The 24,133-nt window shown below is 40.8% G+C and overlaps 1 protein-coding gene across 15 annotated transcripts in view; it reads right to left on the bottom strand.

Annotated features, from left to right (window-relative positions):
- Window positions 1-3,034: 3,034 nt before the first annotated feature.
- The window catches only part of LOC117515402 (AP-3 complex subunit beta-2), a 207,692-nt gene continuing 186,593 nt past the window's right edge, over window positions 3,035-24,133 (bottom strand). For 10 of the 15 annotated variants that reach the window (XM_034175956.1, XM_034175958.1, XM_034175957.1 and 7 more), the window contains 5 exons: window positions 23,447-23,675; window positions 22,693-22,777; window positions 22,271-22,368; window positions 9,498-9,636; window positions 3,035-3,516 (listed from right to left, as the gene is read on the bottom strand). In XM_034175956.1, the coding sequence (XP_034031847.1) occupies window positions 3,330-3,516; window positions 9,498-9,636; window positions 22,271-22,368; window positions 22,693-22,777; window positions 23,447-23,675 (738 nt within the window). In that variant the 3' untranslated portion in view covers window positions 3,035-3,329. The remainder of the gene's footprint in view (window positions 3,517-9,497; window positions 9,637-22,270; window positions 22,369-22,692; window positions 22,778-23,446; window positions 23,676-24,133) is intronic. The other 5 variants (XM_034175960.1, XM_034175961.1, XM_034175962.1 and 2 more) reach the window with 2 other exon arrangements.

The following is a 24,133-nucleotide window of genomic DNA, read 5'->3' as shown; positions in this document are numbered from 1 at the left end:
AAATGTACACAATAAAATATAAAACGGTTTCATTGACACATCAAGGCAACAGTCAAACTGAGAAGCTTGTGATAAATTTGCAATGGAAATGAAGGAAACTCATGTTTGGTTTATGAACTGGACTAAAATTCAGAACATTACTGAGTGAATAAGTAACCAGAGATCAACATCTGTTTCTACACAAATTACATCCAGCTGACATTTAAACATGACTGTTTTTGAAGGAAATGTGACGATTTTAATCTTTAAAAACAAACAAAAAAAAAAACCTCAGTATCCAAACCCAGGTGACACTGGTCATTTGTTCACCAATAAATCTGTATTTTGCTCCTCTAAGCTTTTTATATGTCCTGTTTGCTCAAGTTAGTTTATTTCTTTTCTTTTCAAGATGACCGACTCCACTAAGCACACTGTTCTACTGTTGATAGATTTCTTATTGACAGAATTAACAGAACTTCATCAGATCTGCAACACTACAAATCAGCTCTGGATGTTTCAAATACTGACTGGCCAGTGAAATAAGACAGAAATATCTCAGCAGCCAGTTTTCCAATTCCAATTTCCCTGAAAGCAACATACAAAATGTTAATGATAATGATCTGTACTATAATTCATTTATTACTTGTTTTCAACTCAAATATATTGTGATATAAGGCAAAAACATCCAAACAATAAATATGATTCAAACTGTAGTGTACATAAAAACCCCAGAATCACAAAACAGTAATGTCTCATCAGGGGCAATACATTGTTTTCTTTCACATTTATTTATTTATTTTTATATAAGGTCTAAATAGAGCCTTGTCATTTGATTGGTGGTTTGTATGTCACGTGATATGGATTCATACCATTTGCCATTGTGTTCCATTTAGCATGCAATTTTGGTTTTATACAGTTTGTGCTGTTGGATGCCGTGACCACAGTGCGCACGCACACTAGCGGTGACAGAGCATAGCTTAAAAACAAATATGGTGGGGTTTGTTTTTGCACAGCATCAGGTATGAACGACATTGTCAGAATTGTTGTGCAAGTTGACCAAGAACAATTTTGGATTGGACTTTTTGGAACCTCGTGATGCCAAGGGACCGGTAACGCACACCAAAATGTAAGTCCCTTTTCTTTTGTTTAGAAATTAATAAAATATCAAATGACAAGGATCTATTTTAGGTGCTATAGAAAACAAATAATGTTTTTCATTCATACAATGGAAAAAATATTAAATGACAAGAATCTATTTCAGATGTTATATAAAACATCTCATTATTTATATATTATTTATTTTTTCATGTGATCACGATGGTTCTCCTTTCAATTAAAATGTGTAAAAACTGACATGTGCCATATCCACACTGTTTTACACACACACACGACAGCTGAACTGCATCATTTGTCACAATGTGCACAATAAGACCATAACTCTCCACTAGATGAACTGAATACAGTATGTGCTTTGACAGCTGGTAGATGCTAAAGTTTCAGAATTTGACATAAAATTCCTTTTTAAGAGTTGTTGTTACTGATGATTAAAAGTGCCAAATCAGACTGATCCACAAACAGGACGTCTTTGTAGCTTCATGCTACATTCACACAGATGACGTGCAGCTTCAGGCATTGTTCACTGAGATGATTTTTTCATATCTGTATCATCAGCATAGTAAAATCTCTTGTAGCTCACGAGCAACAACTTTTATCTGGATAACCTTTATTTGAATAAAACCTTGTCATGGTCTGTGCTGTTACGCATCCTTCACGTCTGCAGCTGGAGAGTTTATGTGTGTGTATTGACTCAGAAAGTTACAACTTACTGTGAAACTTGCAGAAAGTGCAGCATCTGGACTCGTACCTTCAATTCCAGGGAGGGTCCAGAAAAAGTTGTGGCTCCAGGAAGTGTGACTTTTAATTACTGTTTATATCAGTGGGAAAACATGTAGCTAATGAAGAACTACCTTGAGGTAGGTCATAGTACTGTTACTGTGAAGTCGAGACTGAATTAAAGACAGCTGTTGGGTCAGGGCAGAGGTATACACTCTAATTTACATAATTTAATTAAGATTTTGTGTTAAATAGTGGTGTGTAGATACTATCTGTATTTTTTTTTTTTTATTAGACACTATTCTGCTTTTTTATGTCTAAATCTTCCTGTAACATCAACAGAAATGTCTGATGCTGATGTGTTAAACATTCTGAGTAACTTTCACGCTGAAATACACAGTCAGCTGAGCTCCGTCATTTTTTGCATGTGACAGCAGTACTTTTTGCTTCTGTATTCCACCAAGGTGTAGTTAAAAGGAAACAATTTTTCAAATGTTCGCAAATGTGTCGTCATTTCAGCACAACAGTCTCCCCAACAGTCACAGCCCCGTGAGATACTACTCTAAGGTACTGACCTTTAAGGGATTTTTCTCAAAAGAAGGCAGCACGTCTCAGGGACGTGGGAAACTTGAGGCTAAACTTGAGCTGTTTTCTTATATGAAAATCCTTCTCTGCTACACTCCATAATGAAGGTGTGAACAGATACACCAACCCCAGTCTCTCTGATCACAGTCAAAGAAGCTGATAACTCCTTCAGCGTTGTCATGGGTGTCTTGGTGGCTTCCCTCACTGTAGTCTCCTTCTTGTGTTGTCAGTTTTGGAGAAATGCCTCCTCCTGACAAGTGTCCATACTGTTTGTATTTCTTAATGATTCATGTAAATGAAGTTCAAGACATATTCAGTGACTTAAAAATTTCATGTAACCATCTCCTGACCCCATCCAAAGAAAACCAGCTGTAAAACTGCTGCTTTATATTTAATAAATAAATAAATCACTATATTTAGTTTATCCAACTTCTTCTAGCCCTGAAAATGGAAGGCTGGCTGTCTGTAATTCCTAAATAGCTAATGGAATATTTTGTGAAATAAAACCTGAACGTCTAGACTACACACACACACATACTGAATGTTTCCTTTCAGATCTATCGTGGTGGTACACAGACGCAAAAATTCACCGTCTCACAAATGACACTGCTGACTACATGATTGCAGCTCCTTCTCATTTCAAGCACCATCTCTGAGCTCTTTAGTGGAATTAATCTGAGCATCTCTTGGAAAAAAGGGTGTATTTTTTTTTACTTACAACATATTCGTAAAAAAATATTTTTTAAGGTGGGACAGACTTTTTATTTTGTTTTATCAGATTCAGTCTCATCTGATCGTCTTAAATTCACGGCTATGATACTGACACTTTGTGGAAATTTCCTCAGTGACACGTCTTACAGAACAATGCTGGAAATGCTGCAGGTGGAAATCTGGGTCAGAGGGCAAAGGTCATGCTCCTTCCTGCGAACACATCACTGCATCAAAGCCAGGAGGATGTCTTTCACCAGCATGGTGCCGATCACCATCTTCTCACAATTAACTGTTAGCTGTGCGTCCCCTTCCTCTTTTGTCGCCACGGTGACCAAAACCAAGCTGCCGCTGGTCACCGTCCTCCCAGCAAACCTGTAGACAGGATGATCAGGAGGAAGGAGAGGAGGACTGAGGTCACAGCGGCAAAGATTGGAAGTAAAGACGAAGCCATAGAATAAAAGAAGGATAACATGAAAAAAAAAACATGATTTGCTTTTCAGAAATTAAATGTCAAGGATGATCTCTGGTCATGAGTATCATATCGACGTTCAGCTTGCAATGATTTTGTTGAACTTTTTCTGGAGTAGAATGATTGCTTCATGGGGTTTCTGAGACAAACACAGGGCCAAAATTACAAATACACTCACATTATTAATTCAGTTTTGCTAAAAGTTTCAAATCCATTCATTCATTTTCTGCCGCTCTGGGTCCAGATTATGGTGGCAGTAGAACAAGCAGCTCACCCCACACTTCCCAATCCTCAGGTAAAACCTCTAACTCCTCCTGGGGGATCCTGAGGTGTTACCAAGCCAGCGTGTCCTAGGTCTTCTTCAGAGTCTATTCCCAGTTGGAGCTCACCAGATGTCCAAAACACCTCAGAAGGCTCCGTACAATGTGAAGAAGCAGCAGTTCTATTCTGAGACCCTCCCGGACAGTCAAGCTTCTCACTCTGTCCAGGAGTGTAAGGCTAGATACCTGATGAAAGACCAGTGGTGGGCACAGCTAACCAAAATGTTAGCTTCGATAACTGGTAATCAGCTAACTGAAAAGTTATCTTTTTTAACGCTAAACCGATAAACTGCCTAAAAATGTATCGGAAGCTACAGATAACCGACAACTTTATATTTTGCCCCCATAGACTCTCAGCTATTAAGAAGCTGATTTTGAGTTTAAACACCAAACCAACGGTGTTCACAAATCCAAACAACCAATGAGCCAGTGCTTCTCTTTGTACACGCTGCCACCTACTGTAGGAAAGCATCATTTACCCTCACAAAATACAGCGGTCCTGTGATGAGGCAGAGGTCTTGAAATGGAAAGCAGGTTTGAATTATGGTTTTGCTTTAAAAATAAAATTATTCCAGATAGAATAACTACATTAATGTAACCTCTTAAGATGTACAAAGTGATATATAACACATATCTGTTAATTTTAAAATAATGCACTAATTCTGAAGATTTGAACATTAACACACAGATCCCCAAAGGGGATTATGGGTAACTACGCCTCTGCTCATACTGATTGGTTGATTCATTCATTCTATGTAAAAACCAACACAAGTGAATCAATGTTACATGTTGGTGTTTACAAATAGATGTGCTTTTGTAAAATATGGCATTTTTTTCCATTTGTATAAAAAAAGAAAGAAATTTTCAAGATCCCGCTAGACAGCACCTAAGCGCACGCGTGATGACATCACAACTCTATCTGGTTAGGGAGACAAGGTTTCTTTCAATAACAAGAACTGTCAAAAAACTCTCTCATGTGTTGGAATTGTGTGGCGATAGGAATCGTCTTTTGAATGCTTGCATAATGATGTCAGTCGCACAAAGAAATCAAATAATAGTGAAAACATGTTTGGTGCGGTGTTATAACAGATCAATCAGTCGCTCCGTGAGGCGTCATAACATCAAGCATGGTTCACATGGCAAGATACACTCAACAAAAATATAAACGCAACACTTTTGGTTTTGCTCCCATTTTGTATGAGATGAACTCAAAGATCTAAAACTTTTTCCACATACACAATATCACCATTTCTCTCAAATAATGTTCACAAACCAGTCTAAATCTGTGATAGTGAGCACTTCTCCTTTGCTGAGATAATCCATCCCACCTCACAGGTGTGCCATATCAAGATGCTGATTAGACACCATGATTAGTGCACAGATGTGCCTTAGACTGCCCACAATAAAAGGCCACTCTGAAAGGTGCAGTTTTATCACACAGCACAATGCCACAGATGTCGCAAGAATTGAGGGAGCATGCAGTTGGCATGCTGACAGAAGGAATGTCAACCAGAGCTGTTGCTCTTGTATTGAATGTTCATGTCTCTACCATAAGCCATCTCCAAAGTCGTTTCAGAGAATTTGGCAGTACATCCAACCAGCCTCACAACCGCAGACCACGTGTAACTACACCAGCCCAGGACCTCCACATCCAGCATGTTCACCTCCAAGATCGTCTGAGACCAGCCACTCAGACAGCTGCTGAAACAATCGGTTTGCATAACCAAAGAATGTCTGCACAAACTGTCAGAAACCGTCTCAGGGAAGCTCATCTGCATGCTCATCGTCCTCATCGGGGTCTCGACCTGACTCCAGTTCATCGTCGTAACTGACTTGAGTGGGCAAATGCTCACATTCGCTGGCGTTTGGCACGTTGGAGAGGTGTTCTCTTCACAGATGATGTGAAGGAGATGTGTTGCACTGCATGAGGCAAATGGTGGTCACACCAGATACTGACTGGTATCCCCCCCCAATAAAACAAAACTGCACCTTTCAGAGTGGCCTTTTATTGTGGGCAGTCTAAGGCACACCTGTGCACTAATCATGGTGTCTAATCAGCATATTGGTATGGCACACCTGTGAGGTGGGATGGATTATCTCAGCAAAGGAGAAGTGCTCACTATCACAGATTTCGACTGGTTTGTGAACAATATTTGAGGGAAATGGTGATATTGTGTATGTGGAAAAAGTTTGAGATCTTTGAGTTCATCTCATACAAAATGGGAGCAAAACCAAAAGTGTTGCGTTTATATTTTTGTTGAGTATAATTAGGCCGATATCAGACCCGATCTTCCCCTTACGACAATCTTAAGGACGCCCCGACAATCGTGATGACGCTACATATAATCTTATCAGATATTCCTGCCATGTGTGGTTTGTAAGAGCGCTCTGATCTGCTCAGAAGGATGTGAGGAGCTAAATGTGACATGCAGCCAATCAGAAAGCGAGGTGTCTGACCTGGGAATGTTCGTGTGTGAAATCTGTTTGTGTGTGTTGTTTTTACCGTGTGGCTGACAACACACACTGTACAACTAAACCTGTCAGATCTATGATTTGTTTTTATCTCCATGTGTGGGGTCTCAGGTTTTGGAAACCTACAGATAATTTTAAAATGCTGCGGTCGACAACACTGTGATATAACCGGTCACCAGTAGATGGCAGTGTTCTATGCATTTTGACGCCAGTTATATCACATGGCCTGAATCACAATTTTGGCTTTTGGAAAAGCAACCTGGGCTGCTTCTGGCATTTTCACATAAAACAAACACAATAACAACATCTATAAACCCAGAGAATATATTCACGAGAGTTTTAGGCACAATATACAAAGAATTTCATGCTGTTGTCCATGTGGAGCCTGATCAGAGCGTCTCAAATGCATTTCTTCTGTCGTGAACTTTTACCCATAATGCACTGCACACACACCATGTCCACACTAGAACCTTCAAAATTAGTGCATTACTTTAAAACTAAAACATATATCTGATATTTTCACTTTATAAAACTTCAAAAATTACGTTAATTTAAATAACTTGTCCGAAATTAGTTTGGTTAAAATTTTAACCATAAGTTAAAACTCTATGCCTCTGGATGACTTGGGTGCTATTGCCGGCATATTAGTATGGGGTCAAAAGAAATTTTTTTTTTTTTTTCCTCTTTTCTATGACCAGTTTTCCTTTGCCTGCAGAGGATAGAGCAGTTTATTCTGGAACCAGCTCTTCTCTGTTTGTAGAGGATAGGACTGAGCATCAACTACAAAAAACTACATCTGCAAAAATGTTTGCGGTCTAAAAATTATCGGCCCAAAACTTATCGGAACATAATTGGTCCGATGATGGTTTTTAAAGTTATCTGAAAAGCTAATCCGATAATGAAAACATTATCTTCGATAATTAGCGGTTAGCGGAACTGTGCCCACCACTGTGAAAGACTCATTTCAGTCACTTGTATCCGCAACCATGTTCTTTCGGCCAGTACCTAAAGTTCATGACCATAGGTGAGGAAAGGAATGCAAATACACTGGTAAATGGAGAGTCTCTGCTTTTAGCTCAGCGTCACCCCAATGGTCCGGTACAGCATCCGCAAAACATCAGGCGCAGACCCAATCCATCTATTGAGCTTATGCTCCAATTTACTGACTTACTTAATGGCAGTAAAGCTCAAAATCCATAAAATAGCCTTTCATTTCCATACATGCAAACAAACACTACAGATTCTATTCCAAATCAAAACATGAAGAAAAATGTATCAAATTTGTTACGACTTTACAGAAAGTGAAGAAAAAGCAATATTAGGATATTCAAAAAAAAAAAGCAGTGTCTGTATTTTTCTTTGCAAAGTCAAACATTTACTGTATGAACTAAAATGCTTGAAGATTTATCTTTCCCGTGAATCACTGAAGTAATATTTATTTGTATAACCACTGTTTCTGAGAACTGCTTCACATCTGTGTTAGAAGGAGTCCAGCAACTTCTGGCACCTGTGAGCAGGCCAGACAATTGGCTACATTCCACAATTCCTCTGCATTTCTTGGTTTTGGCTCAGAAACAGCATTTTTTTATGTCACCCCAAAAGTTTTCTGTTGGATTAAGGTCCCAGTATTGGGCTGGCCACTCCATAACTTTAACCCTGTTGGTCTGAAACCAAGATGCTGCTCACTTGTTGGTGTGTTTGGGGTTGTTGTCTTGTTGAAACACCCATTTCAAGAACATTTCCTCTTTAGCATAAGACAACATGAGTATTTTGATGTATTCAAACTGAGCTATGATCCCTGGTATGTGACATGAAAACATCTACATATCATGATGTTGTTTTCACAGTGTACTGTGGCTTGAATTCAGTTTTGAGGGGTGACCCCTAGACCCAAATCTTGTTTTCATCAGTCCACAAAATGTTGCTGCATTGGTCTTAAGGTCAGTCAATGTCTTCTTTGGCAAATTGTAACCTCTTAGGCAGACGTCGTGTTTTTCAACAATGTGACTTTGTGGGGGCTTCTTGCCCATAGCTTGGCTTCACATACGAGGGTAGGCTGAAAAGTTCTAAGGCTCTTCTAATTGTTACATTGCTCATAGGTAACTTGAAACCTACTTTGATCACCCTGGAGCTGATCTCTGGCTGAGTCTTTGCCATTCTGGCTATTCTTTGATCCATTTGAATGGTGATTGTTTTCTTCTACTTCTATCTGGTTTCAGTAGCTGTTTTAAAGCATTTGAGATCATTTTAGATTAGCAGACTAGAATTTTCTGCACTTCTTTATATGTTTTCCCCTCTCCAATCAACTTTTTAATCAAACGACGCTATTCTTCTATAAATGTCTGGAATGACCCATTTTACTCAGATTTACAGTCCGAAATGTATTACAACCAGCATGTACAACATTTGCTGCCTTCATCCTTAAATAAGGGCCGCCTGTACAGCTGTAATAAGGTCACAGACAGAAAAATGCTGACACTGCGATTTTTTTTTGAACAGCCTAATATTCCTTTTTCTTCACTTTCTGTAAAGTCATAACAAATTTGATCATTTTTTCTTCGTGTTTTGATTTGGAATAGAATGTGCAGTGTTCCCAATGCATTTGCTTGTGTGAAAATAAAAGCTCTTTTAAAGATTTTGAGCTTTACTGCCATTATTTTGAACACAACTGCACTTGAACTCCTCGACTTGGGGCAATAACTCTCCCCTGACCCAGAGGGGACAATCCACCCTTTCCTGACAGAGGACCAAGTTCTCAGATTTGGAGTTGCTGATTCTCATCCCCATCACTTTACACTCTGCCTCAAACATACCTAGTGCACATCGGTAGGGGCTTATCCCAGCAGTTATACGGGGAGAGGCGGGGTACACGCTGGACAGGACTCCAGTCTAACGCGGAGCCACATGTAGGCAGACGAACTCATTCACACTTGCACACCTATGGTCAACTTAGAGTCTCCAATTCAAAACACAGTACAATTTATTGTATTTTATTTTTATTTTCAAGACTTTAAATAAATTCATTGGGGAAATACATCTGGTTTCTTATTGAGCCAAAGGATTTGTGTATAATTTGTGCAGAAAAGCTATATTTCCTGTTCATTGTGTCATTTCCTGAGAAGACTCACCTGCACTCCTTATCTGAACCACAGGGCACTCTGCCGAGGTTGGCAGCAGTGGTCACTCTTTGGACCAGGGCGTGTTCATTCCGGCACTTTGTGTCCAGGGTCAGCTTCTCTGTGATCTCATTCATACCCATCAGCTGGCCTGAAGAAGAGAGGATGAGATGGCTAAACGGGAAAAACCTCAAAGCTGGCTGCTGACACTTCAGTTTTTCATTAACGGTGAGATGTTTGTGTCAGAGCAGTGACTCACTGCAAGATCAGCTATTTATGTCCTCAGTTTTTTAAGAAATCAACAGAAGTTGGGGGGGGGGGGGTACATTGTGATGCATCATTTAGGGATTTGAAATGCATCAGGAAAAAATGTTGCGTGATTCAGTCCTAATTTGTTAATTTAATTAAAAATAACGCTCTCATATCTGACAGTTTTGTTCCCCCTTCTCACCCTCACATTGCTCTACTCTTCATAACAAAATCTTTAACCCCTCCGCTTGACAGGACAAACATAAGATTCATCTGGGGCATTTTGAGTTCTGATAGATAGAGGTGAGGATTAGTGAACCTCCTAGTTTGGACCATGTTGGTATCTTTTAACATGCACAATGATCATAACATAAAGACAGACAGGCGTTTATGACGAGTTGCTGCTCATTGCAGAGCCTCTGTAAGGCCACTGCTGCTTCTTCAGTATCAAATGCAGTAATTGTGGAAGAGCCTTTTTGTTTTTTGTAATCACGCTATTGAACTGAAATGTCACCGGACTGAATCATTGCAACCCTAAAATCTACCCGCTAGAAACCTATACAGCATTACTGTACATACAGATACTTTATTTAGGAGCGATACATGCTTCTAAATTATTACAAGCAACTTAGCTTCTTAAGGAAATGACTGATGAAATATTCAACATATCAATGTCACAAAATGTGAGTAAAAAAAGTAGAATGTCTGATGCTTCCCACTGAATGCATTCGTGTAGAGGCTATACTGTGCGCAACTAGTTTGATGTCTCATTTATTTTGTTCGGCTGCAACAAACCTTTCAACAATAATTTTGTTTCATCCTGAATAGTTACAAAAATAATTTGCTTACGCTAATAATAATAATAACAATAAAAGCTTACTCTCCCTACTGTATAGATTATTCATATCCCACTTACACTGTATATCATATTCTAATCCAATACTTTTTTCCTGCAAATCTGATTAGTTAATCGTTGTGCAATTTCAGACCATAAAATAACATGCGGACAGTGGCAAAATATTAAAACTGTTTCACATTTGATGTGTTACTCCGCCCCCTGACAGCGTTGCTGCGTAGTTGTCACTAATGATGCTGTCACCTGAGAGCGACAGAAACTAGTGCACGGACGACGAACCCAAAATGTGTGGATTTAACGGATTTAACTGGATTGATTGATGGATTTACCGTGGAATTAAGTCAATGCAGCTGACGAGATGGAGAAGTCTGTAGGGCTGCTCACAGAATTTTGTCATGAAGAAGCTGTTGCTATGGTAAGCTTTGATGAGCCGACCACACCCTTTCACAACGATTCTCCAACCGAATTACTTACAGAAAAATAAACCGCGCAAACGATGGAACTGGATTAGAATGGGAATAACCCTGTTGTGTCTGATGATTTGCAGACGTTCGTGCTCGATTACAGTTACAAACAGCGGTTCTTTTTTACCTGCTCTGCTAACGTATCGCTGGTAAAACTCCATTTGCAACTGTAAAATCCAACATGAACGGCCGCAAATCATCAGACACAACAGGGTTATTCCCTAATTTATCTACTTTTATTCTCTTGGTTTGACAAACTTAAGGGCCCCTTCACACATAACACGATTGAAGACGACTAGCGCACAAAGGAGGAATTGCATGACATTCGTGAAAAATCGGAACTGCCTCCAACGCCTCATACACGTGTCGCTACAATTCATGCACACCAGCGGCTGAAAGACAGAGTGCGCTGTGAGAGCCCATTCGATCCCTCTCGCGGCAGGTGTTGGCCAAATTCAAGGTGACGCACACAAAGATCTAACACCGCTTGTGTGACACTTAGAAAATGTGTGGTTATTCGCACTTTCAGCACAAAAACAGCCAGCAGTCAATCACTTTTGAGCTGTATGTGAAATTTGTGTAACCCCCCCACCCCGAGTGTTGTGTTACAAAAAGCAACACACATGTGGCGTGCATGTGAATCACACGTGTGCGTGTGTCGCCCCCCCCATGTGGCATGCATGTGTTTTGGCGCCCTCCGCTCCCCCCCAACACATGTGGTGTGCAGGGGGAGAGCGCACTTGCATGACATGCGGCCGTACACACTTCGGCAGGCTGCTCCATGTGAAACAGACCGTCAGATCACGCAACAGGCGATCTGAGTATCAAACATGTCCGGCAGAACATGCACGCTGCAGGACTATGACAATATGAAAAGCCAACAGTGCCACAAATACACCACTTTCAGTCACGTATCACCAAAAATACGCCGTAACAAATGCCATTTTGTCAGTTATTACGGCACTTTTTACTCTTTTTTTTTTTTAAATACGTTTATCTCCTTGCTGATTTTAAGCATTTTATGCTCCTGTTATAAAACTGATTGTAGCGCAGTGGTAAAGCTCCCGTCTGGTAATCTGAGCTTTTGTAAATTTCAGGTTCGAATCCCATGGGTGGCATTTATTTTTTATTTAACCGCAGGGTCCTGTATTGCTTCCCCTTTTATTTATTATTGATATCAATCCAGTGATTTTCACTAATAATACAGCTGGTTTTTATTTTATTTTTCTCCACATCAGCAGCACGATGTGGTACAACATGTTCCAGCTACTAGCACTATTTTCATGCACGGCGCATGCACAGAGGTGTGCACGGCGCACAAGCATGCACAAAACCATTGCCGATGTGTCGTGTACGCCTGTGCGACCGTGTGTCCCTCGCGGCAGCAGGTGGATGGTTTGTGGTTCCCCATTTTGTGTTTGGTTTGTGGATGTTCTGCCAGTTTCTGCATCTTTCGTGTTATGTGTGAAGGGGCCCTGAGTATTTACCCTTCTACTTGCACATCTACTCTGCCTTACTGTTTGCACAACTGCTTCCTATTTGCACAGTGGCTAAGCGTGATTGCCTCCAAAGTAGAAGGTTCCTGGCTCAAGACCACCCATTCTTTATGTAACATGGAGTTGCATCAGAAAGGGTATCTGGCATAAAACCCTGCGTTAAATCAACATGAAGATATATGTCTGGGCCCATATCATGAAACAACTCATATCCCTCTCAAAGGGCCCCTAACTTAGCCTACAATTTCCTGGCAAGGAATCTTAGTCTCAGAGTGAGCCAGCCAGTGTCTGAGAGCAAGTCTGAGCAAGGAGGGGACAGAAACTCCTATCTTTGTTAGGTATGACGCAGTCCTCTCAAGAGCTGTGATTGATTGTCATGGAAAGGGGAGGAAAAATAAAAAGCAAATGCGCTCCGCCCTCCTAGTAATGAATGGACAGAAAAATCAACCGCTCATAAAACCTGAACTGCAGTAAGACGTGTAATACTAATCCTAACCCTAACCCGAAACTTGTAAGAGCTCTTTATGTTAAAGAGAGGTAGCAAGTGGACATAACAAAATGTAGCTGCAATGTATTAGAGTGCATCAACCACATCCTAGCTCTATGAGTACTCTGAACGTAAGCAGCCAGTGTTGATTTTGTAAAGTGTTTGATTGCACCAGGACCCAGTGTAGGAGTCAGAAAACATCAGTGCTGTGCTGTCCTCAACAGTGCTGTCTTCCATCAGTGCTGTGTTCTGGTTCCTACACTGTTCAATGTTTGCTTGGACTGAGTGTTGGATAGAGTTGTGAAGCTTTGGTGCATACCAGTGGCTTTGGTAATTTTGTTGGCAAGGGAACGTTATGGACCTTGCTGTCTTTTAGCCTGCTCCCTTGGACTCTGGTATGCTAGCTCTCTGTGTTGTAACCTTCTGCCTGCATAATGGATCTGCTGTAATGTTTTACCCTTCTCAGATGTGGCTCCTCTGTAGATTGACTATCCTGTGTTTTTTTCACTTTTGCCTGCTCCTGGGCTCCAAGAAAACTTGCTTACTCTCACCCGTGGTTCTCTGCTCGGGGATCATCAGTTGTACTCCAGATGTGACCGCTTTTATTAAATCTGTTTGATGTGATACAGGTGGCCAGATTAAAGCACTGTTCGGCAATTTTAGTACAGAATAAAACCAATAACATAAACTAACACGTTAACATGTACTTTAAACTACTTTAAATCATGAAATACTTAAACATGGCATTTATTTTGTTAATTGATCAAGTTGAGTAGTTTCCCGGTGATTGACTAACAAGGTTAATTTAATTGTCTGAGCTTAACAGTTTTCACTGGGGTTGTAAGAAATCCAGAGATTTTGTACAACCAACAACAGCTTTATCTCCAACAACCTCAGGAAAAGGCACTGAGACAAACAAATTTATTTTAGAATAACACTTTGAACATGTAGGCATATAGTTCAGTAGTTACTAAAGCTCAGACAACCAAAACATGAACAATGGTGCACGGAGTTGAGTTACATGGTGCCAGTCTGAGCCTCGTGTTAACTTTTTTTGACATGGTGCCTGAAGAAGCGTGAACCTGGATCAGTGGATGAGCATTTCCAGTCATTCCAGGTGGAGCGGCCTTGATAAGATGCAGGTTAGCACGAGTGAGTCTGTCTATCGGCTACACAGGTGGAGATGCAGTAAGTGTTGATTTCCAAGGCAGGAGGGGAAGGGGAGGGGCAGCCAATAGGGGGTGACAGAGGAGAGAGGACCAGGGGGCCGGGGTGTGAGGTTAAGGTTGGTTTAAAGGCAAGTGGGAACAAGAAGGTTGGGAGCAACAAGTCTAGCAAAGCCAACTTACCTAGATTGTATAAAAGCCTCTCTTTGAGTACCAAGAGGGAGGAATCGTAGATACGACATGTTTAAAAATTCACTAAGGACTATTCGAGGTTAAAACCTGCTCAGTTAGTCATACAAGAACACTAGCAATCAGTGGAGTGCTGCCATGTTGTTCAAACACTGTTAGAAAAAAAAAACCTGCTAGGATGTCGTAGTTCCGAGTGATCAGCAGACACCGGTCAGGTGTCAACACTCTGAAGACGCAAAAACGTCACGTCATTAGTCTTGTTATTTTCACCAGGGAGGTAATGTTTGCACCAATGTCTTTGTATGTTTAGCTGGATATCTCAAAAACACGACCTGTTTTAATTGCATTTGGAACTGAGGTAGGCCTCAGGTCACAGAGGAGTTGTTCATATTCTGAAGCAGGTATGGATCCACAATCATGTTTGGTGGAGCCAATGAGGGATTTGCATGCATGTGTGTCTGAGTGTGTGTGCATGCATGTGTATGTGTATCCGTCTAGACCAGGGGTGGGCAATCATGTGCCATGAAGGGCCGAAGCACTGCAGGTTTTTCTTGCTACCAATCATCTCAGCAGGTGATTTCATTAATGTTCAGGTGTTTCAGGAGGTGATTTCATTGACAACCAGGTGTTTATGTTCAAGGGAGAAGCTCATCAGCAACCCACCTGCTGAGGTGATTGGTTGCAAGGAAAACATGCAGTGTCTCGGCCCTCATTGCCCACCCCTGGTCTAGACAAACATCTCAGAAACAAATTGACCAATTTCATTCATATTGCACATATGGATTTCTTGTGGCAGCATCTTGGCAAATACATTAATATATGAAGGCCAAAATTCAAAGTCAATTAGGGTCATTGAATAATCTGCTGAGCACATTTTTTTTTACAATAACATCAAAATTAAGGGAACTAGAATAACGATCTCATGTGCATATGAATCGGCAAACAGACGGCCTGATTTGTACTTGGCATTATGATGGTCGGTATTTGTATTCATGTGACATTCCTACAACTGCATTTCTTTTTTGCAGTATCTCTGAAACACGAGAGCTAGAAGGATCAGCTGGAGTGCATGTAAGACAGAAAATAGAAAATCATATTCTAATGCATATGTGACATCAATGTTTACTTAAACAGTATTAAAGGGAACTGATAAAACAATACAAGCTACAAGGTCATAACTTCATACACATAACTCGGCCAAGGTCAATACCATCATATCTTACAATGTTAAACATTTTCAGCCTGGTTCAGCCTCTTTAGACTTTGCCATGGTACTTTAGCACTTTGGCGATAAAGGTGCTATATCAATGCAGTCCATTTAGAGTGCATCCGGAAAGTATTCACAGTGCTTCACATCTTCCACATTTTGCTATCAAGTCAAAGGAATTCTCTGTAGACCTCAGAGACAGGATTATGCTGAGGCACAGAAACATTTATGCTGCTTTGAAGGTTCCAATGAACACAGTGCCTCCATCATCTGTAGATGGAAAAAGTTCGCCTCCACCAGGACTCTTCCTAGAGCTGGTTGCCCGTCTAAAATGAGCATTCCTCTGTGGAGAGAGAGGAGAACCTTCCAAAAGAACCACCATCTCTGCAGCAATCTACTAATCAGCCCTGTATGGTACAGTGGCCAGACGGAATCTACTCCTCAGTAAAAGGCACATGGCAGCCCAGCTGGAGTTTGCCAAAAAGCACCTGAAGGACTCTCAGATCTTGGGAAACAAAATTTTCTGGTCTGATGACACAAAGACTGAACTCTTTGGCGTGAATGCCAGGCATCATGTTTGGAGGAAACCAGGCACCATCCCTACAGTGAAGCATGGTGGTGGCAGCATCATGCTGTGGGAATGTTTTTCAGTGGCAGGAACAGGGAAAATAGTCAGGATTGAGGGAAAGATGCAGCAATGTGCAGAGACATCCTGGATGAAAACCTGCTCCAGAGTGCTCTTGACCTCAGACTGGGGCGACATTTCATCTTTCAGAGCCCAGACCTGACTCTGAACAGAGAGATCTTTCTCAGCACTTTGGTCGACTGCTGTCATTTTAAACGTGCTTTAGGGTCTCTTCCCACATAGTACGAATGTGGTCGAATTGCGCATAAACCAGGAATTGTATGCAATACACGTAAAATCGTAGCTGCTTCCAACACCTCGTACACCTGTTGCTATAGCTATTTGCGCACATCAGTGGCTGAAAGGCAGAGTGTGCCCTGTGAGAGCTCAGTCGATCCCTCTCGCGGCAGGTGTCGGCCAAATTCTAGGTTACACACATGCACATCTAACACCACCACTCGCTTGGCACTTAGAAAATGTGTGGCCATTTGCACTATTAGCACGAAAACAGTCAGCAGTCGATCACTTTCGAGCTGGATGGGTAATTTGTGTAAGTTCCCCACGACTGTGGAGTTGCAAAAAGCAAAACACATGTGGTGCATGTGTCTCGCACGTGTGCACCTGTGTTGCCCACACTTGCACAAAATGCTTATATGTATGTACAGATCTGATCACATAGGGGCCGGACAGCCAGGTTTGATCGCACACAGCACAGGGAAGGGCATGTCAGCTGATCACAGCACACTGACAGCTGACAGAAACCACCACCAGGACAGTTATATAAATAATTACAACAATACTTAGATACGCAATTACATAACAAATACAACTTTTGCCTTTGCGCTGGGCTGCAGCGGGCTCCGCACAGCGCACCTCGTCCATGTCCTTGTTGATTTCGGGCATTTTTTTCGCACCATTTACAGGCCAGCAATGGTAGTGCAGTGGTAAAAGTTCTGGCTGGCAATCCAAGCTTTTGTAAATTGCAGTTTCGAATCGCGCGGGTGGCATGTATTTTTCTTTTTTTTTTTCACAGCAGCTGCACAATGTAGCTACACATTCTTCAGCTGCTCACAGTGTGTTCCCGCTGCGACGGCTTCGTGCACGCTCTTGCATGACACTGTCACAGCGGCATCATTTACGCCTCAATATTTTTGCGGTTTGCTTATACAAGCTGTTCCGCCATGATTTGTACTTATTCCTACTATGTGTGAAGGGGCCCTTAGAAATAAAGGTTGAGTTGAGTTGACATCTGAAAATGGCTGTGCACCAATGCTCCCCGTTCAACCAGATGGAGCTTGAGAGGTGCTGCAAAGAGGAATGGGCAAAACTGCCCAAAGATAGGTGCACCAACCTTGTGGCATCATATTCAAGAAGACTTGAGTGTTGTGAGGCTGGGGGTGCCTGGTTGTCTTTTGTTTCTGTCTTTTGTTTTTCCTTCCAGGTGGTGCGCGTTTAGGACTGAGTGGCTGTGTGGCTGAATTATCAGGACCTCACCCTGATTACCTGAGGCTGATCATGTGCAGCTCGTCAGGACTCACAGCTGTGGTGCATCTACACGGATTGGAGCATGGTGGCATTTAAGTCTGGAGTACACAGTGTGTATTTGCCAGAGACTCGACCTTGTGACCAGACGGGTGAGATCGTCGTCTTGAGAGCCATCTCATCATCACGGATGCAGAGAACGTCCAGGTTTGATGCATGGTCTGTGAAAGAGGAGGGGGTGAGGTCTCACGCTCGTCAGCACACTTCCTGAGGTACGTTAGGTTTTGTGACTAACATAAGTACAGTCAGTAAATGTGGTGTCCCTCACACCTTATTATATTGAGCTGTTATGTTAGTCGTTTAATCAGCTTCCACTGCAGTTGAGTAATGTGAACTGGGTGTTCCATGCCTGCAGAGAGGGAAGCTGATTAGTGATTAAGCCAGGAAGTGTTTGCTGTTTATGTACACCTTTGAGCGGTCTCTCTGTGTGTGGAGTGTGGACTCACATGATGGTTTCTTCTTTCACAGACTCGGTTTGTCGCGGCCACCTGGGGGGTGTCAGCGGGGTCCTTGGGTCCGAACTGTTTCTGGCTCCGGACCGTTTGTGCAGCTGGGAGCGCACCGTAAATCCACCACGCCAGACCGCGCACTCATTTGTTGTCTTTTTTTCACATCACTGTTATGTCATTAAATTTTGTTATCCTTTGTACCGTGCTCTGCTCATTTTATACTGGGTCCTTCAAACGCTGGTCGGTTCTCCGTCCTGCGTCCGACACATAACATTGAGGCTGTAATTGCTGCCAGAGGTGCATCAACAAAATATTGAGCAAAGGCTGTGAATACTTATGTCCATGGGATTCCTTAGTTTTTTATTTTGAATAAATTTGCAAAAAAAAAAAAAACTTTTTTCATGTCGTCATTATGGGGTGCTGTGAGTAGAATTTTGAGTGAAAAAAGTTATTTACTCAATTTTGAAATAAGGCTGTAACATAACAAAATATGGAAATAGTGAAGTGCTGTGAATACTTTCTGGATGTACGGCATTCCAGTTAAGGGTCACAGGTTATGGACTAGAGCCTATCCCAGCGCTCACTGGATGAGAGGCGGGGTACACTCTGCACAGACCGCTGGCCTGTCACTGTGCTGACACATATAGACAGAACACATTCACACTCACACCTACGGCCAATGTACAGTCACGGATTCACCTAACCTGCATGTCTTTGGAAGTGGAAGGAAGCCCTCAGAGGTAACCCATGCAAACATTAGGAGAACATGCAAACTTACACAGAAAGTGAACCTTGGACCTTCTCACTGTGAAGCAACAGTACCAACCACTAAGCTATCGTGCTTGACCCTGTTTAGTCCATCTTTTATAAAAAGTAGTGCCATTATTTTGATGATAGACCCACCTTTTCACCAAATTTTCTGAACTATTTCAGTAATCATTTGAACAAATCAACAAAAATATGCAAGTGAAAACATAGTATCTTCAATGTAGATGCTGTATTTTTTATGTATAGACAAAGGCAAACCAAAGCTTTCTTCTACTATGGCTGTCCAGGAAGATTTCTCAAAAACTGTCGAGATGCCAGACACAATCAGGCTGCCAATTTAGTGCTTACCTAAAGCGATTTTTCTTTTTCTTTTGACAAATAATATATTTGTGGCTTAAGGTGCCTTAGTATCTAATGCCAATGAAAATAACATTTTATGAAGTTATCTATTTTAATAAAAAAGTTATGGGTCATTTTTGGAGACCACTATATTCACAAATATTGACCATTGCTGACTCTACGCACAACATGTTTAAAGCAGACAACATTTTCACAGCAAGATTCTTTACGCTACCTTCAGTGAATTTATACCATTTCAGTAGCATAACCCTATCAGACAGATGACGTAAGATGAAAGTTATAACAAGGAACAGACAGGTATACAGAATGTGCCTTAGTAAGATTCTAGATGATCGTTGTGGACTCTACAAATTTTGTTCTTATTTTACTGCAATCCTTTGTGCAGGACATAATTAATAAATATAATGATCCATTAACATGGACATCTGTAGCAAAAAGTGTGGCGTTGCAGACTCTACAAGATATTGTCTGCATATCAGCTTTTATGTTCATGGTTCAAAATATCAAAATGTCTCCAAATGCATTTGTTAGGAGTTATATAACATTTGTTTGTATGGTAAAAGTAAACAATTTTTATCATTTGACTTGAATATTTAGAAAAGAATCAAAATTTATAGATGTGTGTAAAAAACAAAATATATAACAGAGTTCATCATGTTCATTGATCTGTCATTTTTCTAGATATTCACTGCAAACAACCTGCAATAAAAAGATATTAAACTATGTTATCAAATATCATCCATACAGTAGTATAATAAAGAAGGCATTTCAAAAGATGGTTTCATAATTAATTAAAGGAAATATTATATCTGAGCATTTAGAACACAAAATTCGGACAACTTTAGGACTTCAAGCAAAATTTCCAGTGAGACGTTTGGTGAAATCAAATGCCATGGAACATATTGTAAAACAATAATTTGAACATAACAATTAAAAACATGTAATCAAGTTTAGAGTTGCCACCTTTCAGAATTGAAAATAAAGGACACCCACCACAACTACTCAGTGCCACTACCACCACCCAAGTAGTGGCATTTAATTTTGAACAAAGCATTTAGTCATACTTAAAGCTTTAAGTGCTTTATTAACACAAAACTGTTAATGATAAACTGTGCAGTCACTGAAGTGTGCAATAATAAACATAAATATTAAGGAAACAAACCAATAATTTTAATCTTTAAAGTGAGGACATTTTTCCTTTAAGAGTAAAGGTCTCCTTTTAAAGAAAATCCTCATATATAATCAACAGTAATGATAATAATATTAAAGCAAAGAGAGCTCCGGTATCGGATTGGAAAAGTATCGGTATCTCCAGATATCCAAATTCAGGTATCAGGATCGGATCGCAAGTAAAAAAATGTGAATCGTGCATCCCTAGTTTGTGTTTCTTTGGATGTGGTGGTGGTTCGGGTGTAGACATGCCAGGCAACCAGGAAACCCATGACAGGACCAGAAAGGTGGGCACACGGAGAAGCAGACGTGAAAGTCTGAGGTCTGTCCTCTGTACCTTGCATTGGGTCCACACTACAAGACTGGACGTGAGGTACAGAGATGACATTGGCAGCCCTTAATATTTCCTGTGTTTTATCTTGTTCATTGTTCAGTTTTGATGATTGTGTGAGTGTGTGTGGGACATTTATGAAAATATGGAATAATTTACATCCTGTATTGAATCAATATGGGACACGACAATTAATTGTCAAATAAAAGACAATTCTGTATTTTAATGGATGGGTGGCAACCCTAATCAAGTTGTACAGCTGCAGTCGGAAGTTTGCATACGCTCAACATGGACATGAATGTCATGGTAATTTTGGGCTTGAAATGATGTAGTTGAACTTTTGCCATGGTGGAAAGATTGTACAGCAAACATCATTCATGACTCTAAAAAACAAGAACTGGGTCCACAAGTTTAAATTTGTTTTGGACCTTTTCTAATTCACACACAGTCAAGATTATATATACAGGCATGATATTCATTCTCATAATAAGTTTATGTAAACCTCCAACCACAACTGTATATTCTCAACTGTACACAGCTAAAACCCATAAAATTTCTTCGTGGTCAACCTGATTGTGTCTGAGGTGAAAGCAAATCAATGTCAAACCAAAATACAGTAGCATGGGCCACAACTCAACCCACAGCTCTAAAACTTTTTATTAAACTGTGATTGGTGAAGCAATAGGGCAGCACAGTCTCATTTGGGGGCGGGCGCTAAAGGGGTAAAATATCACACATATTTCTCTACTTCCGGGGTACAAACCACGGCATTTTCAATAGGTTTTTGGGCAAATTACACACAAAGTGAAAATGCAAAGAAAAAGTGATAACGCGTTGGAAACGTGGACATGTGTTGCGGTTTGTTTATGATCCGGAGCACAAACGTGTTAAGGTGGTTTTACAGGCGAGAGAACTGTTAGCTGTGTAGGCTAACACTTACCGTTACAACGTCTCCTACCTCCTTTTCTTCTCCACCGGGAACCAAAAAAAAAAAAAACCTTTTCACGACTTCTTCGGTGATTGCAGCCGAAAACAAAACCGTACACCATTTATCCATGTGAAGTTATGTTGTGTATATATTAAATGGGGGCCCCCGTAAGTGGTCAAATCCCGCGATATCATGGAGGGTTCAAATGAGACTACAGTCTCCTATAAGCAAAAGTTGTCATATTGTCCTTCAGAGATCTTATCTTGGTGGCTTCCCCTCACTTGTGTCTTTGATGCACAATCACTTTGTTTTTGAGGATGACAGGCAGATTTACCAAGTTGTGACATGCTCTATTACGTTTAATAACAATTCATTTAATGCTGGAGGTCAACATTAGGTGCTTTGTCTCCTGATTTCTCAATGAAACTTTAAGGGAATAACACATACACGACCATGGAACAAAGTAACAGAACAAAGTAACTCCAAGAATTCACTCACCTTGCTCCTTTTTAAACTCGTTCTCCGTCATGAAGATGGGACGCATCAGTTCCCCGACTGGTGGTTGAATCGACACAAAGAATTTCCTGGTGTGAGTGCTGAAAGGAGAGGGAACATAGGAGACAAAAAGTCTAAGGAATTCATTTCTCATGGCTGTTGAATGTAATTTTTCTGCTTTCACTGTAATGTTTCAATGTTTCCCCCTGTAGAAAGAAGTGAGAGTGATCAAGTCAGGAATAAAACAATGTAACAGAACATTCATAATGTGGTAAGATTGATTTTCCACATGGCCTGCAGATACATGACCTCAGAACATCTGCAAATGAAACAAACTGATTTTAAAACTCAGCAGATACTGTATTTTTTTTCCAATTATGTGTGGATGAGTCTGTACGCTAACACACAGTGTGACTCCGTCTCACCACAGCTGGAAGTTAGCTGCCTGTGTGGAGTCACAGAAATCGATGCCCATCACAGCTGTAGCCGTCTCTCCTGCTGGCAGCACCTCTGTCGACACACAACACAAACAAAACAACAAAAATCCATTTAGATGTGTGGTAGAGAGGAACACAAAAGGTTTTTCTTAAAAAGATGTGAAATTTCAACGAAGGTTTGCCAGAAGCCACATGGGAGACTCAAGCCAGGATGTGGTCTGTTTTCTTGTGTGAAAATCCGATCCCATTCCGATTCCAACCCGATTCCATCATGAAGCTGTATATCTGGTGATGCAACAGACAATACAGTTTCTTTAATCACAGCCACAGGAGCCTATAATTCCTTCAAAGTTGCCATGGTATCTTGGTGATTTCCATCACTAATCTCCTTGTTGCACGGTAACTCAGTTACTGAGAAATGCCTACTCCAAACAGATTTACCAAACAGTATCGTTTGTACTTCTTAATGACTGATGGATGAAGTCCAACACATTCTCACTGTGCACATACTCACAGTGTGCATATGCACTAATGTCTGTGTTATAACAACACATTACAAAGCTAAAATGTATCTGAAAATGTGTTCTTCTGAAGAGCGTAGCATGCCTTTCATGGTATTATTAGTGTATATTATTTTTTACTGAGGAAATTTAAAGAGGTCAGCAAACAGACAATGACACTGGGTCACATGACACTGAAATGCTCCATGTCCACTAGACTTCCAATGGCAGCCTTCACTCACCGATCTCTGAAAATTCTTTGACTCTCATCCCAGACTGAAGCTTAATGTCCTCCATGTGTAGGTTCTTGGTTTCTGAGGTGGCATTGTTGGTAAACTGGATCTGCACCGCCACCATGTGAGTGTCTGGGCTGAACGGCTGTCGGCTGAAGCAGTACTCCACTGTCAGACCCTCCCCCGTGATACGATGCAGTAGCTCATAGTTCTTCAGCGCACTGGATGGGGAAATAGCCTAGACAAGACAATGAACCATTAACCACAGCTGGCCCAGTCAGGAAGGTGTAAAGAGTGGCGCGCACAAATCTGAACAGACTGACTACTCTGAACATAAAAAAATTAATATTTTCATTTTCTACTCTTTCACTGTTGATCAGCTCACAATCAGAAAAAAGCAGCCTGAAAATAAATGAAATGAAGGAATAAAAAGATTTTTCCCTCTAATATATATATATAAAAAAATCTAAGAATCCTAAAGCATATTGTATTCAACAATATCTGTGTTTACAAAAGCAGATATTCTCTGCGAAAGGAGCAACTAGCTGCTCCGATTTAAGTAGCGCCACATGGTGCATTATGGGTTACCTCTGGTTAATGTGACTTTGCTAATGACCATTAACAACATGTTTTTATTTTATTCACTGAGTTACAGTGAACATGTGTTCAGTGATGGGCACAGTTCCGCTAAGCCAC

Source organism: Thalassophryne amazonica, chromosome 8 (assembly GCF_902500255.1).
Source record: "Thalassophryne amazonica chromosome 8, fThaAma1.1, whole genome shotgun sequence".
Lineage (NCBI taxonomy): Eukaryota > Metazoa > Chordata > Actinopteri > Batrachoidiformes > Batrachoididae > Thalassophryne > Thalassophryne amazonica.
The sequence above is the reverse complement of the archived record's forward strand: the minus strand, read 5'-3'. Positions and strand labels throughout refer to the sequence as shown.